This window comes from Sceloporus occidentalis, unplaced genomic scaffold (genome assembly GCF_023333645.1).
Source record: "Sceloporus occidentalis isolate IW3139 unplaced genomic scaffold, rSceOcc1.0.p SCAF_7, whole genome shotgun sequence".
In the NCBI taxonomy this organism is placed as follows: Eukaryota; Metazoa; Chordata; class Lepidosauria; order Squamata; family Phrynosomatidae; genus Sceloporus; species Sceloporus occidentalis.
The window spans coordinates 13,776,097-13,794,200 of NW_028316987.1; the positions used below are offsets into that span (position 1 = coordinate 13,776,097).

General features: G+C 43.7%; 1 protein-coding gene across 1 annotated transcript; it reads right to left on the reverse strand.

Annotated features, from left to right (window-relative positions):
* Positions 1-5,743: 5,743 nt before the first annotated feature.
* On the reverse strand, positions 5,744-16,858 carry LOC149309224 (tRNA N(3)-cytidine methyltransferase METTL2-like). Its single transcript, XM_089532002.1, has 9 exons — positions 16,640-16,858; positions 15,375-15,466; positions 13,622-13,998; positions 12,389-12,438; positions 10,931-10,991; positions 10,109-10,248; positions 9,716-9,822; positions 8,110-8,175; positions 5,744-7,891 (listed from the first exon to the last, which is right to left on the reverse strand). The coding sequence occupies exons 1-9, from the start codon at positions 16,726-16,728 to the stop codon at positions 7,695-7,697; spliced, it is 1,179 nt and encodes a 392-aa protein (XP_089388128.1). The 5' UTR covers positions 16,729-16,858; the 3' UTR covers positions 5,744-7,694.
* Between the last annotated feature and the right edge of the window lie 1,246 nt (positions 16,859-18,104).

Below are 18,104 nucleotides of genomic sequence, written 5' to 3' on the forward strand. Positions count from 1 at the left end.
CCAAGAAAATATTTTGCTTTCTAATGTGCTGACGTGTACATACCTGGGCCTGCAGTTGCTGGACCTGCTCTTCTAACAGAGATACCAAGTTGAACTTGGTGCAGGTGAAGTTACCCACATCCATAGGCAAGAACACAAGTATACCAAAGCTCCCTCGCTGTCTATATTCAGTAGTCTTAAGTAGGCACTGAAACAGGACTCTGGGCTTCCCCCTCAAGACTCTGTTAAATACCCATGTAAAAACACCCCTGTTGACCTTGTCTTTTTGCCAAGCTCCAGAGACTGGGGTTTAGCTAATGTCTGTGCAGAGCCAGGATAGTGATCTGTTGATCAGAATGTCTTTCCATCAAAGATGGGCTGTGTGTGTGTGTGTGTTCTGTTACTCAAAGGGGTCCAGGGATTTAAGTACCAGCTTGGTAAATGCAGATTGGGAAGGGGTTCCTGTCTGTTGATGTAGTGTGACTTACAGTGACACATCTGGATGAGGAAAGGTATACAGTTGTACAAGGTTACACTAAACACACATATGAGAAAGTAGGCTCAAATCTACAAAAGATGCTATCAATCTCTTTCAGCTAGTTACTATACATTAAATCCTGTTATCTGCTTGCTTCTACTGGTAGCTGTCCCTTAAAATCTCTAAACTTGGCATTGAAGGAATTTCTCAGATCAGTACTCAGCTCTTTTCTGTATGTTGCAGTTCTGAGAGTCTGCTTCAAACACCATACCTGCCCACTGGTCACAGTACCTGCCCACTGGTTAGAGCTCTTAAGAAGCTATGCTACAGAATACTCAGAGGGATGCAGGATGTCAAAGACTGTATTGGATGTAAGGGTTCTGCTGCTGAGGTTTAGAGATTTTAAGGGACAGCTACCAGTAGAAAGCACAGCCAGGGCTGGGAGCTCGAGTACCACATGGCTGAGGAGCGCACTATAAAGAGGAGGAAGCACCATGAGGGGGACTAGACTGAGGAGAGACAATAAGCAGACGGGAGAGAATAGCTGACACAACTAAATGTAACTCTGCCAAGGTGCTGAGCTTAATTGGACATAGGATTTAAGATGGCTGTGAAGGGGTGAGCAGGCTAAGGAATTAATGCACTGTGCATGAGTTTGGACACTAAGATGCCATTTTGGGTCCGAGTGATAGGTGGGGGGGGGGTGTCTAATCTGTAGCTGTGACTGATGCAGCTCAGGAATTCCACAGCCACATAATCACTGATTTGCATTCCAGAGATGCTCATGCTACTTCTCTTCCCTATCAGGGTTTCAGGTGGCCTATGATATAGACCTCTAGCACAAGTGAGAGTTTATACTTCAAGTCTGTATTGTACACTATTCTGTGCATTTTATTTTTTCCTTTGTGTAATGTTAGAGGAGGGGCTTGCCTAGCAGGGGCTGGTGCAGGAAGGTCAAAAACTGTTGAAAGAGCTTGCAAGCACATCTGGCTGACTCAGAATCCTAGAATCGGGGGACCACAGGGACCATCAAGTTCAATCCATGCCATGAAGGAACACTAATCAAAGTGCTCCCAACAGATGGTCATTTAGCCTGACTGAAAACCTTCAAAGGAGGAGACTCCACCACACTCCGAGGCAGCATATCCCACTGTTGAACAGCTTTGATCATCACAAAGTTCCTCCTGAGATTTAGGGGGAATTGCTTTTCCTGTAGTTGGATCCCATTGCTCCTTGTCCTAGTCTCCGAAGCCGTGAAAAACAAGCCTCTTCAACATGACACCCATTCAGATATTTAAACATGACTATCATGTTCTCTCTTAACCTTCTTTTCATCAGGCCAAACATTCTCAGCTCCCTAAGCCACTTGCTCTTCATTGGGTACGGCTTCCAAACTTTCACTATTTTGGTCGACCCCCCTCTGGACACACTTCAGCTTGTCAACATCCTTGGATAGCCTTGGTTTATTTTGGACTGTGCCTTTTTTTTGGGAGAGATGAGTGATGGCAGGTTGGGCCAGAAAATGCTCCCAATTTTCTTACAAATACTGTGTTGGGGGCCAACACTTCACATTCAAGCTACATCCCCCCCAGTCCTTATAAGGGCTTGAAACAGGAGCCATACACTCTTGAAAGAGTGGCCAACTTGTCCTGCAGTATGGGGAATAGGAACGTTGGGTACTTACCGTGACACGTTCATTTCCTGCAGAGAAGGGTCCTGCCCTCCTGTAATCTGGGTTTAGCTCCTCCTATTTGCTCCTGTAGGCAGGGACAATAAACAAAAGACCGGCCCCTATATAGGGAGGAGCTAGCCCCCCTGAGCCTCAGTCTTGTTCCTGCCTATGCTCCTAGCAGGATGTTCTCTTCGAGCCAGCGAAGTTTTTCCTTTCTACGAAAGCGGTTTGAGAGTTTTCTTGGTCTTCCCTTCTTCTCCTCTCTCCTGCCTTTCCCCCCTTCTTTGGTGATGGCTATGGCAGAGGACCCTGAGAGCATGGGTGAAGGGCCATCCTTAACCCAGGCTTCCCTAGCTCAGGGTCTGCCAGCTCAACAGAGGGAGCTGGCTTCAGAGTGAGACCCATTGGGATGCGTTTGCTGTTGCTCTGCAGCTTCTTTACTACAGCCTTGGAAACATGAAGAAGACTTAAAATGGCAAGGGCTCCCATGATTGGAGAAAGGTCTTGGCTTTGCCAATGACTCTCCCTCTGCTCCAAAGCTGTCCCCTTTCATGGTGGGAGCACTGGAGATTTCTGCAAACAGCATTGCAGCACATGGGAGCCGTGGGAAGAGATGGTGAGGGGTATCCCCTCCATGTCTCTGTTTCTCCACATCACCTCTGCCCAGCCTGTTTAAGGCCAGGGATCAGTGAGGAAACTGGCCAGAAGTCATGGAAACTTCCCTCCTCAGCATCTCTGCCCAGCCAGAGTTCAGAGGACAGGCCAGCCAAAAGCCATGGCAAAGGATTTCTCTGCATCACCTCTGCCCAGCCTGAAATGGCCAAGGTCAGAGAGGCAAGCCAGCTAGAAGTCACAGGAGAATGGTGAGTACCAGGGGCCCTCTCTCTCTAGCCACCAAAGAACCTTTGCCAGATCTAGGGCAGGCATTGCCATGAGGCCTCTGCCACGGCCATTGCAGGCACTATGCCTAGCATAAGGTTTGGGACTCTGCCAGGAGGGCAGATGGGGGCATTAACCCTTGGTCTCCCCCTTCCTTCCCATCTCTGGCCCCAATGGCACCCAGGACCCTAACAGGTGTGGGGGATCCTTTTGCAGACTGGGAAACACATGGTGGTGTTGCCAGGGCTCCTACACATTCCTTTTGAATTCTTATAATGAGATGGTGTGTAAGGAGGCAGAGGATTCCTCCTCTGTGTTGCACAGACACATGGCTGTAAAGGAAGCTGGACTTGGCCCAGCAGGAGCTGAAGCTTCCAACTCTAAAATGGTCTTTTTAGGCTGCCACAGAGCATCCCACAAAAAAGCACAATATGGCTTCATGTCCTCCCCAGAGAGAACAGGGCCTCTGCCACCCACTTCTAAACAGAGGCTGGAGGGCCATCTATCGGGAATGCTTTGATTGAGAGTTCCTGCATGGCAGAATGGGGTTGGACTGGATGGCCCTTGGGATCTCTTCCAACCCAAGGATTCTTTGAGAGACCACATGGATACAAATCCTCCTGTGTTTCCTCCCCAAAAATTACAACAACAAAAAGGGGTAAACCATTTGTGGATATCATGGGTGGAGAGTTCCCTTCACCCCCAATTGTGTTTGGCTGCCCCAAACCATGGCACTCTTGAGAGAAAAGCTTGAGCGCTTGGCCTCTCCTTTCCATCAGAGATTATCCTTTCTCAGGACGCAGACTTACCTCAGGTAAATGTAGAGCCATGGCCCACAGCAGTCCCTCTGCCCTTCCCAGCTACCTATGCAAGTGGGAGGGAGTTGAGGACCAAGCTAGCTTCTATCATGCAGCCAGGTTACTATAAAGCCTGCCTGAAATTAAAAAGGGCTAAGCTGTAAACCCCAGCTTGACGTTGGGGCTGTTTTAAACATAAATAAAACAAAATGCCCTGTGAGTATCAGGGCTACACTACAGGCCATATGCAGCTATCTACCCATGATTAGCAATGGTCTTCAGTCACTGCTAACTCAAGAGCAGTTTGGGAGGTGAACCAGTGACCAAAGATCTTCCTTTATGATTCTGTGGTAAAGATTAAGAATAATTTTCTTTTCACCCATGGGATGTGGGTGCAGCAGAGAAATGGGTAATGCAAGAACCAAGACAGCTGCCAACATCACTGAGGCTAGCTGATGGCTACCTGAAACACTGAGATTATATGTATAGAGGAATGGTGCAAGAACATGTGTGCCTTGAAATGTGTTTTGAGGCTATATGGATAAGGCTTTGATTTGAAAAAGGGCGTGCCCAAGCAATAAAGGGTGAAGTATTAGACTCCATGTGATGAGCACTACTTCTAGGCACTGGGAGGCCAACAACCATTTGCTTTCTCAACCTCATGTGTATTCACTCCTCCCACCATCTGCTAGAACTGTACACAATGAAGAGTCCACTGGAGCTCACATGTGACACTCTTCACAAGGTAGTGAAGCAGAGCAGTTCTCTGCAACAAAATGAAAGACAAAGAATTAGCTGACCACAATTAAAAAAATATCTGCCATTTCATTACTAGTATACACGTTTCATAGAATGGAAGAACCTTGGCTGCATGTCAGCTGAGACCCTTCTCATGATGACTGGAAGGCCGAGTCTCACTTACCTCCGTCGTGAGCAAAGGTTTTGCAGCTTGTTTCATCTACTGGCTGCTTTGAAGTTGAAACTGGTAAGGTAGGGGTTGGTGGGCAGGTGGGCCAGTGAGGCTGCCACTCCTGAACAGGGCATCAAGGAGCTGTCCACGGTGCAGGTGCTGATCTTCTCCAAAGAGGTTCTCTCCCAAGTGTGATTTCCCACTTCTTGTCTCATGTCTTAGTAATTTGTTTCCTGTGACAAACTACTTAGATACAGGTCTCCCACTGTTCAGGTGGCTACTCTGTGTACCATATTGTATTCATGCAGAAAACTGGTCTTCAAGAACAGGATAGAGGTCTGGAGATTGGTGCTAGTGAGTTACTGTAGTTGACAAGAGGCAGATGCTGCCATTGGCAACATAAAGACAAGAAAGTGCTGGGGGGGGGGGGGGATAGGGAGATCAGAAAGAAGCCCTCTGGCAGGGGATATTGCTGTTGTTGAACTTCTGGCCTTGAAGGGGGAAGTTGGGCCAGAGATACTGAAGCAGGATTAGATCTGCCCCTCATTTACCTCCAGGTTTCTAGTTCTCACAGCCTCTCCTCAGCATACTAGAGACATACTGGACAGAAAATAATAGTTTTCAGCATTTATGCCAAGATGCTGTTACCACCTTTCAATCCACACTTGTAACCATCCAGAAACAGGGTCAGCTGGACCACATGCAGGCTTTCTCTACTGCTCAGCAGGATTTGTCCATAACCATGGAGAAAAATTAAGGAAACATGCCTTCATGTTTGTGACTTTCTGCAGTAACTCTATAGTAACTAGCCAAGCATGTACTACAGGGTGCTTCTTCATGGTAATATCTGGTTCTGCTAAATGCTTATCTTAATAGCAGTGGAGGCATTTCCAATATGGACACCCTTCGCAAGCACAGCAGACCTATAAGCCATTCAAATACTGCATTCTTTTTACTGCCTTTTCCCTCTGAAGTACAGATATTCTTGCCTCTTACTGGCATCCAGAAGTAGTAACATATATTATGCATGAATACTCAAAGTCCCACTAAGTTCAATGGAATTTATTCCCATAGAGGATTATAATCATATAACACTTTCCCAGGATTAAGTCCCATTAAAATCAACAGCACTTATTTTCAAATTACCTTGCACTGGATCAGGATGCAGAATTCTCTGTGGTACTCCAGCACTTGCATTCAATGAAGGGTTATTCCCTACTGAACTCTGAACCTCTATTGCTGCTGGTATGGTCAGCAAGATCATTTTTAAAAAAAATATATGTAGCAATAGCTAAGTCAGTGGAGAACAGCTATAATCCATTTGAACAGGGCAAACTGAATTAAATCAGGTTTCTCATTTTGAAATTAAAGTATTTTCTAATTAGTAAAGCATACTAACTGACTGTATTTGGAAAATATACTGTTCTGAAACTTATGAGTTTAAACTTTGTAAAGAACTTTTGAGCATCATCCAAATTGTAGATGATTGTGTCAATCCTTTTATATCATTACTATGTGTATGCAGATGTTTGTGCAGTTCTCATTTTGTGCATCCAAGAATACACATTGCTAAATCCTAAATTAGTTCCACCTAGAGCAGAACCTCTGAATCAATGGGAATTTGGTAAGTCAACCTTCATGTGCATTAATGTGCCTACTCCTGTTAGAACAATTGGAAACGGCAAAGAGACACTCCTTTTTGTGCTGGCAAAAAGCTGGCTTTTCCTCTCCACTGCAGCCAGAAGCCATTTTTAAGGTGCTCCAGTGGCATGCGGCATATAAATGCCACAATGCCAGAGCACCCTTAAGCGGCCCATGTCCAGGCAGCCTGGCAGCTTGAAGCTGGCCTCTGGGTGTCTTGGGGGTGTGTGTCGTCTGTATGCCATGCTTCCAAGCCAGCTGGAAGCCAGCTTTTTATGTGGTCTGTTCCAGCCCTTAGCTAATGAAAGAGTTCCATGTAGTGCTATAAATAAAGGTTAACAGTGCCAAATAGCTACCCCATCTCTTGTCTACATCTCTTACATAGTGAAGCAGAAGGGAAAATTATGACTGATAAGAAAGTACATAGGAGTCATTTCTCCCTCTGTCACATAATACTAGAACTTGGGTCATCATGTGAAGTTGAATGGCAGAAGAGTCAAGAAAAATAAGAATGCTTCTTCACAACACACAGGCAAATTGTGGCACTTGCTATTCTAAGATAACAACTTATAGCTACTGAAGTAGACATACTTGAAGGATAATAGCTTTTAGTCATAACTGGTATAAATTATCTCCAGGAATGGAGGCAGTACATTTCAGAATACTAGCTGTCAGCTAACATGACCAAAAGAGTGCTATTGCCTCATGTCCTGTATGTGGGCTTTCTAGAAGCATAGGTTGTCACAGCTGTAAGAAAAGAGTGCAAGACTAACTAGGACTTGGTCTGAACCAGCATAGCTCCTCTTAGTCATCTCAAGAAGTACAGCAAGACACGAGTAGGCCTGCAATGTCTAGTAACAAATGACAGTAAGGCCTGAATAAACCTAAGGCATCCCTTCCCCTGACAAGCAGTAGGCATCTCTTCTGCTCTTTTCAGCTAGCGCTAGTCCCCATTATATCCAAATGTAGGTAGGCAACAGTCAAGTCAGGATAATAAACCATGGTTTAATCTTAGTGGTTTACACTAACCATAGTTTAAACTAACTATAATGTCAGTCAAAATGCAGAACTATAATCAGTTTTAAAGTATAATTTTTTTAAAAAAATCTTTGGCCAGGAGGAAGTAGTAGTATGGGCACATACAAACCCACAACACCGAGTTCATTATAAATAATGAGCATTCTCTACCCATCCCAGCCCACAATCTTAAAATTCTCTCTCCAGATATGCTGAGGATAGTGTCAGTAAAGCACAGTGGAGCCCTACAGCTTGATCAAGTTGGTGATAATTTTCCTTACATCATGGGGCGGTTTCCCCACAGGGAGGACTCTAACATATTCAGCTACAGTGTTGGAAGGGAATTCTTTCTTCCATCAACTCCCCATCTTTCCTTTGCCTGGGAAGCTTGCGATATTTACACTGGATCCAGACCCTGTACATTGTGACTTGTTTTCCTCTGTTCACCTGAAGACGTCGGTCCACCATATTTTGAACTTTCTCCAAGCCAGCAGTAGAGAACAGCAAATCCAACTCATCTGAGGAATAAAGAATAATTTTATTTATTCCTTCATTCTCAGAATTCTAACATGTAAAATAATTTACGAAGTAAAACAATGCACAATGTGCAAGAAATAACAATAAAACCAATGAAAACTTTTTCAAAAATAGAATAAACAGAATAAAAAAGAAGATAGTGGCCTCAAGTGGGCAACTGAATCCTAAGGCTCCATAGCTAGAGTTGCAATTTGGTTACCTTCTGTGAAAAAATATACTCGGGTGCCATCTCCTCTCACGTAGAAGTTATCAGCCAGACATTGACCTGAAAGAGAAAAATGAGAATTTTGACTACAGCTCAGCTGCCTCCAATTGCTGCCATCCCCTTGTCCCACAAAAGGTGCTGCCACTGATCTATTTTCACACTCTTTCCTTCAATTGATAGCCAGGCATCAGGGTGGTGATGATTTGCAGTTTAGCAATTCTTCTGAGTGTTTCCAAATCCAGAAATAAGATGCAGAAATTCTGCACAACACATATACAGGTTGGTTCTCTCTCTCTCTCTGAAAATAAGCTAATGCAATTTGTAGCTTAAACCTGCACACAAGGAGAGGTCAATGGAATACTCAAAACACAGGTTTTCACATTCTTTTCCCCCCAGGCCTCTTTGCCCTTCCCTCCAGATACAAAATGATTCTAGATAGTGCATTTAAAATGTTATGCCATTAAGCAAACTTCTTCAACTTTCTCATTTCCCACTATCTTCAAAGCTTTGTAGTGTACTTTCCCTCCATAGTAGCATTATCATTCAAATTTACATTATACCTTTCCTCAAAAGGCCTCAAGATGTCCCCCTTCATGTCACTTTATCCTCACATCAACCTGTGAGGTAGGTTAGCCTTGGACTAGGTCACTCAATGAATTTCATGTTTCAGTATGGACTTGTAATCTGGATCTTCCAAATCCCAAACTGACCAATCCCAAAGCTTCAACATTAGCCAGGCCAACTGGGGATTCTTGGAATTGGGGCCTAACAGTTTCTGAGGACATGAGGTTAGTTATCACTGCATCACATCACTACTTCTTAGAACTGGAAAAGGAATCAAACCAAAAGGGTGAGAACAATAAACCCAGCTTCCACCTGAATTTTATTCCCTCTTCTATTATGTGTGTCTGTGCCTTCAAGTCACTTGCCAACTTCTGGCAAACCCATGAATTTCATAGGATTTTCTTAGGCAAGAAATATTCAAAAAGTAGCTTTGCCAGTTTCTTCCTTGGAAATATTGCCATTGCATGTGCAATTCATTATTGGCTAAGGGCAGAAAGTGTTCAGCTATGTAAAAACTACAAAACCCAACCTTCATTGCAACCCAAAAAGATGCAGAAAACATGTGACATTATTCACTCTCATGTCCTTAAACCAAAAGTTTTCACCCTTGATTTGTATGCTACTTTTGCCCATGGAGAAGAGTCCCTGCATCTTCTAAAAGTCCAAATCCACTTTGGAAACTTTGGTGTCTAACTTTCCAATGAAAGCTAGAAGCTTTTTCTTTAACAACAACAACAGAAAGAAAGAGCTGAGATACAGAGGAAATGAATACATTGTAGATTAAACACCGTAGCTAGTGTGGTATAGTGGTTTGAGCATTAGACTAAGACTCTGGAGGCTAGGATTTGAACCCTCACTCAGCCACGGAAACTAACTGGGTGACCTTGGGCAAGTTGCACTCTCTCAGTTGCAAAGGAAGACGAAGGCAAAAACACACACACCCCGAACAAATCTTGCCATGAAAACCCCATGATAGCTTCACCTTAGGGTTGCCATGTTGGAAATAACTTGAAGGCCTCCCCACCTTTTGTCATACCTTTCTTAAAGCGGAGTTGAGCAAGATCATAACGGCCATAATCACGTAACAAAATCATTCCTCCAGGTTTCAGAAGCTGGCTAAGTCTGTTGATTATGCACTGCATTCTGGGAAAAGAAAAGCACATTGATCAAAAAGAGGCTTAGCAGCCATTGAGGTATGCTGATCACCTATCAGCTCAGCATAACCAGCTGAAGGCATGGGAACAGTGTGAGCTCCCAACTGTTTCTACTGTCCACTTTCAAGATAGTTAACCCTTGCCTTGTATACACAAATGCAGTTGATCTGCTGCAGCTTCCTGCTTGTTACAAAAAATACAATACTATTTTGGCACAGCCTATCCCCACCCCTCAAATCCTATCTGCATTCTCTAAATACAATTTATTTACATACTTTTTTGGAAGAATTGATGAAAGGACAAAAATGAGAACCACCACATCAAGACTTTCCTCTGGCATTGGAAAGGACATCTCACTCTTGCACAGGTCGTGAACAAAGGCAAAACAACGAGAAGTATCATATTCTGGATGGGCCTGCATGTTCACACAATTATTGTTGTTATAGTACAGCACTGATTTCACCACAACCCTGCAGAATAGATTGAGCCAAGAAATAGAAGCTTGCCCCAGTCTCAACCATATCCAAAATTATACTTTCAATTCACTGCACCACAATGACCCAAGGTTTCTATACCAGGAGGCCAGGAATTTTGTATTGTAAAATAAAAGATATTTCACAAATTACAAAATCCACATGCAGAAATTGCACAGATCCCAAATGGAAAGAGATCCTATGAAAATGAAAGAGTAATTCTGAAACGGGTGTTAAACCTTGTTTCTGAAGGACATTGATCCACTGAAAAAGTCACTTGAAGGCAAAAGCCAACAGTGGGCAGACACAGAACAACTGACAGACAGAGCTACTTTGTCTGGCACTCAAATCTTGCAGGCTCCTCAAAACATAGCCCCCAAGCAAAGTAATGGTGGCTTCATGGGGCCTATCAGCCAATCCATTCTAAACCAATATTTCCTTCCATTTTTTTATAGTTGGGATAGGCTGTTAGTACAAGGCTGTAGTCCCCCTGACATTAGCCACAGAACTGCATTACATGACAATAATAACAGGTGCTGCATACTTTGAAAAACATGGTGGTACGTATTTCTCATCTTCTAGTCAGGAAGATTGTCTGCCTTCTCAATTGTGTGGTTTTTTTACCTTGACAAGATCCACTGCTGTAGTGGAGAAATCACAGCAATACACAAACAAGCCTGGGTCACTGAAATGAACCAGAGGAGACATTCCATCATTTTTAGAATTATGAATGATTACAGCAGAGTTGCCAAAGGTGAAACCAGCAAGAAAGGCATATGAAAACTTAGGCAACAACTGAAAAGCAGGCACAGGTAAACACTATCATTCTTTCACTTTAGAAGTAAAGCAAAAAAGGATAAACTACAATTTCAAAATGCTGGGGTACAGCAGGAGAGTCTGTCTAAGCAGAAATGGAACATAGCTAGGATCAAATCCAATGATTAAAAGCAAAAGAGAGATACCTTATGTATACTGATGTCAAGGATTTTTGGCAAAGATAAAATACATGGGGAACAAGGAAGCCAAATATGAACTCCAAGGAGAAAGCTGGTGGGAGGAATATTGGGAAAGATGCCGTCTCTAGGTATAACTCAGCCTTTCCAACCTGGTGCCTTGGATGTCTTGGACAGTAATTCTCAGATTCCCCCAGCCAACATGACCAAGGAATTCTGGAAACTGTAGTTCAATCCATTTTGGTAAGCTTAATTTATACTTTTTACATGGGATTAAGTAGAAACTTAAGGAAAACCTGTTCTATCAATCAATAAAGGTATTTATTTAAAAATGAAAACTGAATTCAAACTTTAAAAAATGCACCTAGTAAAGTGCGTCTGTGTCATACGCGGGCGCATTATATGCTGCTTTCAGCATATGCTGAAAGCGGTGCCGGAAGAAGTGGCACTGTGCGCTGGAAGAAACATTGGAGCGTGCGCCAATCCAAGCACAAGCCCCATTACTTGTAATGGGGCTTGAGCATACGTGTTATTTCTTTTACATGTGGGTGTGTGTGTCCGGAACGGATCCCCCGCGTAAAAGAAGGGTGCACTGTATAATAAAGGTCAGAGAACTGGACATCTCAGTGACCTCCCTGTGTCTAAAAGCCTTTATACAGTGCCCCCTTGCCTTTAACAGGGGATCTGTTCTGGACCCCCCCCCCCCCCCCCCGCGTTAGGCAAATAGCGTGTATGCTCAAGCCCCATTTAAAATAATGAGGCTCGTGTATGTTGCATGCTGCACATGCCAGTGTTATTTCTGTTGCTCGGCTTTCAGCATAAGCTGAAAGCTGTGTAAGGGGAGCCTGCGTGTCACGCAGGTGCACTGTATATCAAAGGTAGGGAGAACCTGGCTGGATTTGGATGGTGGAAACACACAGATACAGTCAGTCCAGGGTCTCCCACTTGCAAGTAAGACACCAATATTTTTCTAAATACAAAGGCTGTAGCCCTCTGCCTCTGAGTCCCAGTAAACTGAACTGGAGATATTTACTTCTAAGTGGAGATATGTATGACTCTTCTGTAATACGAAAAAATACCCAAATTATTTTAAGTTTAGGTTTAAAATGTACTTGGCAGTTTTTCTTACTTGTTAGTTTGGAGGATGGGGAAGACTGTGTTTCCAGCACCACATCCCACCTGCCAAGAAAACAAATAGGTAAAGAATTTTTAAGCTATGATAATAAAAATGCTACCTGATTTTTTGTTGATTTTAATTAACATGGCTATCATTATGAAAATAATTTCTATTACACATGCTTTCTAGGATGTCCAAACACAAAGTAAACAGCCTCTTTCCTTACACCAGGGGAGGGAATGGTACGGCCCACCAGATGTTGGACTTCAAGTGCCAGCATTCCACATTGCTAGCTATGCTGCCTACAACTTCTAGGAGATGCAATCCAGCAACATCTGCAGGGACACAAAATTCTCAACCCTGCTTACACTTCTGTTGCCAAGACTAAATGTGTTGTCCCCTTTGGCAACAAAGAGTGTCCTTAAGCAAGGATAGTGAAGCAGGACAGGGTGTGGCATCACCATCACAGAGACAGCCAAGAAATCTCATAACCATTCACTGCTCCTTCTACACACTTCTAGACTTGAGGGGCACGTCAGACAGTATCCTGCTGGCACCAGATCTGGCCCAGACAGTTTCTGATCCTTATAAATTTACTCTGCTCATGTTGAAATGCTGACTTTCAAACTATAGCATTCTCAGTAATCCAGCAAAATTGAAATGAACAATGACTGAATGCTTATCAGTGGTAATTCTTGACATGATGGGTAATAATAGAGCCCTGGTGGCGCAGTGGTTAAATGCCTGTACTGCAGCCACTCACTCACAAACTGTAAGGTTGCGAGTTCAATATCAGCAAAAGGGCTCAAGCTCGACTCAGGCTTGCATCCTTATGAGGTCACTAAAATGAGTACCCATTTTGTTGGGGGCAATTAGCATACACTTTGTAAACTGCTTAGGAAGTGCTTAAGTGCACTGATAAGCGGTATAGAAATGTACTTGCTATTGCTATAATGATGAAGCCCATGGTTAGTAACCCATGGCTTCAAAGACGCTTTATAGTCAATAGGTCTACTGGCTGCTACAAGCTATTAAAAATAATAGAAATACAATCTCTATGTAAACAGCTGGCTTATTCCTAATAATTACAAAGCAGAAATTAACAACACAGTGTAAAACATCACCATCACACTCTGCCTGTAAGTCTCCCTGACTGTATCTTGCCAAAGAGGATGCTAAACTGAGTAGGGCCACAGGTATCACCCAGCCAGGTGAATCTTAGTTTCTGATTTATTGGACTGTTACCTCTAGTATTCGATAAGTTGCAGATGACCCTGGGAAGTCACCTTCTCTTAGTTTTTGTTCCTCTAATGTCTTTGATCCTGGGACCACCTCTGCATGGAATTGATGGATCATGTCACTACTGTCTGGCTCAGAAGTTAGATGCTTCAAGGTATCATTCGTTACTGAATCAAGTCCATGGACACTGCTGCTTCCAAAGTCTGAGATTCTGACATTTCTCACAGCATCTTTGGTGACACATGCGCCATCCTCACTGTCACACAAGTTTGGCAACAGTTCAGGAAATTCTGTGAACAGCCAGTGTCTGTCCTTGAAAAACCCATTTTCATGAGTTTTGTAGAAGTCATTCCAATGCTTGTTGGCATTTACCTCATAAGCATCTGCAAAGAGAAAGACAAAATGCAAGCTAAGGGCATGTTGCATCTAATATAATCTTCCCCAACCTGGCAATCTCCAGATGTTTTGGACTACAACTCCCACGATCAATGACCACTGCTTATGCTGGCTGGCACTGCTAGGAGTTGCAGTACAGAAGAGATGGAGGCTGATGTCAGAAGTACATCTGGACCAATATAAATATGTGGAAAATCTCTGAAACTCACTAATGGGTAGGAAATCCCATAGAACCCTGACACACATTCACAAAGGCACAAGAAATGAGGCACAGGAAATCTTATAGATCCTCATTTGCTGTAGAATTGTTCCCATTAAAATTTATTTCCAAGTTTGACTTACACCTGTTTTGTTATTAAACTCATTGCTTCTTGTCCAGATTTCAAAGCATTGCTCTGTCAGTCTTTAAAACATCTGGAAACCATTATTTCCCAATGTCAATATTTTCAACAGCTTTAAGTAAATTTCTTCATCATCTGATTTATGTTACTTTCCAAACTTTTCATCTCCTCTCACAGGTTTCCACTGAATTCATTTGGACAATCCTGTTGCCAACCATTTCCATGGATTAATTCATATTACAATGTACAAAGTAGGCTGTGAGTGTAATTCTGTGAGGTATCTATAACAGGGGAACTGAACTTCAGACCTTCCTGCAGTCCAGCCCTCCAGGCATTCTTTTCTTAGCCTGGTTTATTTGAGCTATGACAGCTGGGGTGCGGATGGGGAAACAGGTTTGGGCAACAGATCTCATGGACAATTCTGCTCCCCTTAGCTATTTAGCCTTTCAGAGTGGAGCTCAAATTCCCTGCAACTTATGTATGAATAAAAACAAACATCACAGCTCAGCCGCCTTCCCTCTCACGCAAAGATCTATAAAACACAGATGAGTCTATAAAAATGCTTAGCTAACATCTGGATATTAGGTCAAGCCCAACTTACTACAGCTGTTGGAAGCTTATTGCCAGCATCAAAAAGGCAAAGACGAATCAGGAAAGTCAAATCACTGATACAAATGTCCATTGGAACTCCTGCTCCTAGCTTTCAAGCAATCTTAAATAGCATTCTGATGAGGTCTGTCATGCATAAGGATTGTAGTGTTCTTTCCTGAGCGTTTCAACTTCCAGGATTCCTGCCCAGTGGCTATGCTGCCTGGACCTGTTGGCAGCTGCAGTCTAATATTTAGAGTGCCACAAGATTCTCATCCCAATCTAGAGGAAGGCTAAACATGTATTTGTACCGTTTATTTCATTGCAGATTAAACATCATTAAGCTTCTGTGGACTAAAACAAAAAAGCATCTGCTAGAGTTGCCACCTACAGAAGACATGGGTCTAGGATTCTCTTTAAGCACCCAGGACTACCTTGCTGATCTTGTGGTACAAACTGGATGCTGTTTTCTTGGACTTTTGCTCGGGCAGCAGCTTCCTGCTCTTCAGACCATTCCACGTTATCCCTGGAGAAAGAAAAGGGACCAAGTCAGTACATTTAACCTTAAGTACTAAAATACAATGGTTCAGATCTGGCCTTGTACATAACGGCAGCAGCAGGCAGGCTGGACTTATATATACAGTGGGCCATCCACATTCACTGGGGTTAGAGGTGCAGGACCTCCATAAACATGGGAAAACCACCAATTAAAAAGAACCCACATTTTTTAATCTGAGAGAAAACCTCTCTAGGTCCTCCAGTGTAAGTCTATGGTCAACATCTGCCAGAAATTGATCATAGATTTGCATTGGAGGGTCTAGAAGGGCCCAGATAAGTGTTTCCCTCTAGAAATCTCTAGGTCCTAAGCAGAGGATCATTCTGGTGGATACTGACCATAGTCACACTGGAGGACCTAGATCAGTGGTCCCCAAACTGTGCTCTTTAAGAGATTTTGGACTTCAGCTCCCAGAAGCCTCAGCCATGTTGGCCAATAGTCTGGGATTCTGGGAAATGAAGTCCAAAATCCCTTAAAGGGCACAGTTTGGGGACCACTGACCTAGATATTCCAAGAGAGAACATACTAATCAAATATGTGAACAATCAAATCCACAAAAGCCAGGAGCACAAATGTGGATGGAAACTGTCCCACGAACACTACAGATCCCAGAATTCCCTAGTGTTGAGCAAGGGCTGTTAAAGTGGTCTCAAACGGGATTATTTCTGCAGTGTATTTTGGACCGAGGGCTCCTGCACAGCGGAAGGGTGAAGAAAGAAGGACGACCAACAAGGTTACGTCCGCACCGCAGAAATGATCCGGTTTGAGACCGCTTTAACTGCCATGGCTCCCTGCTAGGGGATTCTGGGAACTGTAGCTTGGTATGGCACCAGAGTGGAACCATGGCAGTTAAAGCGGCGTCAAACTGGATTATTCCTCCAGTGTGGATGCAGTGTACAGTTAGGTCCAAAACACACTGCAGAAATAACCCGGTTTGGAACCGTTTTAACTCTTTGTCTGGCTCTTTGCTATGGAATTCTGGGAGTTGGAGTTTGTTGTGGGGCCCAGAGCGGAGCAGAGCTCCGCTCTGGGCCCCACAACAAACTCCAACTCCCAGAATTCCATAGCAGTGAGCCAGCAACAAGTTAATGCGGTACCAAACCGGGTTATTTCTCTAGTGAGGATGCAGCCCTTGTTCCTTACCAAGCATTGTGCTGGAAAAGGCGAGTCGGATCAGTGAGGAAACGGTTCCCAAATGGCTTCCTTTTCCTGTCGTCGCCGGGGGCCTCCATAATAATAGAAGGAGATTAAAACACAGCGCGCCTAAGAGAGAAACGCATTAAGCTTCTTCCAGCTCGCTTTCCGTGGGGCTTCTGAGCTGTGTCTGAGAGAGTAACAGGGGAAAAGGTACCCAAGGCGCATGCGCGAGAAGCCACGCTGAATGGCCCGGCGCGTTCCTTTAAAGCGCCGACCAGAAGGAAAACCACACGGGGATAGTCCTCCAACCATAGAGTTCGAAATGTAGAGTGGCCCATGGTGAGCGTTTCCGGTTTCCGGTTTCCACTGCAAAACAAAACATTTTTGCCACTTTTTTCTTCTTCCTGGAATCATGCTAAAATAAAATATTCCCCAATTGATAATGCAGTTTGAGAGAGCTTTAACTGCCGTGGCTCAATGCTAGGGCATTCTGGGAATTGTAGTCTCATGAGGCATTTAGCCTTCTCTGTCAGAGCATTCTGGTGCCACAATAAACTGCAGTTCCCAGGTACATAGAGAGATCTTGTAACACCTTTGAGCCTAACTGAAAGAAAGAAAATGCACCCGAGGAAGTAGTCTGAAGTAGGAAAGCTCATGCTGCCAATTTCTTCCTTTCAGTTCGTCTCAAAGGTGCTACAAGATCTCTCTGTGTACTGATTCTACAGACTAACATGGCTATATCTCTGAATTCTACAATTCCCAGGATTCCCTAGCACTGAGCCAGAACAGTCTCAAACTGGATTATTTCTGCAGTGTGTTTTGCACCTTGAAAAAGTGAAGAAAGAGCTGTATTACCTAACACACCTTTTGTTATAATAGCAGTTACATAGAGCTGACAGTATGATTCTGGAAAGGCCATGATGATCTTTAAATGGACTTCTCATGAGCTGTGACATAAGACCTGAGGGCATGTGGAAAGGACCCATGTCTCTTAATGGATGTGACTGAGCATTGCTTCTTCCCAACCTGCTGCCATGTGCATTTCCTCTTAAAGGTCAAAGAGAAAGAAAGCAGTAAATCAATCTCAACCAAAAATATTGCTTTTGTAACTGTGAAGTTAAAACCATCAACCAGCTGGGAATACTACTGTTTCCGGGATTCCTGAAAAATCCACTCAAAGTCCTGAGAAACTGTCCCAGGTCAGGTTTCACCCTATATAATATAAACGACTGTTTCGGCCATCTCAATTTGGTCCAGGTGGATTCAGGCAGAAACTGTGTCAGATTCAAGCTTGACCCTTCATGACTGTTATCCAAAGCAGCAGACTCAGCCCCATTTGACTCCCGGCTTTCCCCAGATAGGAGCCTGGCTTCTGGAACTGGTTCTGTAATGGCTATTGCAATCCTTAAAATCACTATCCACTACCGCCTTTTATATCTCAGTTTGTGTGTGTGTTTAAGTGCTTTGAGTG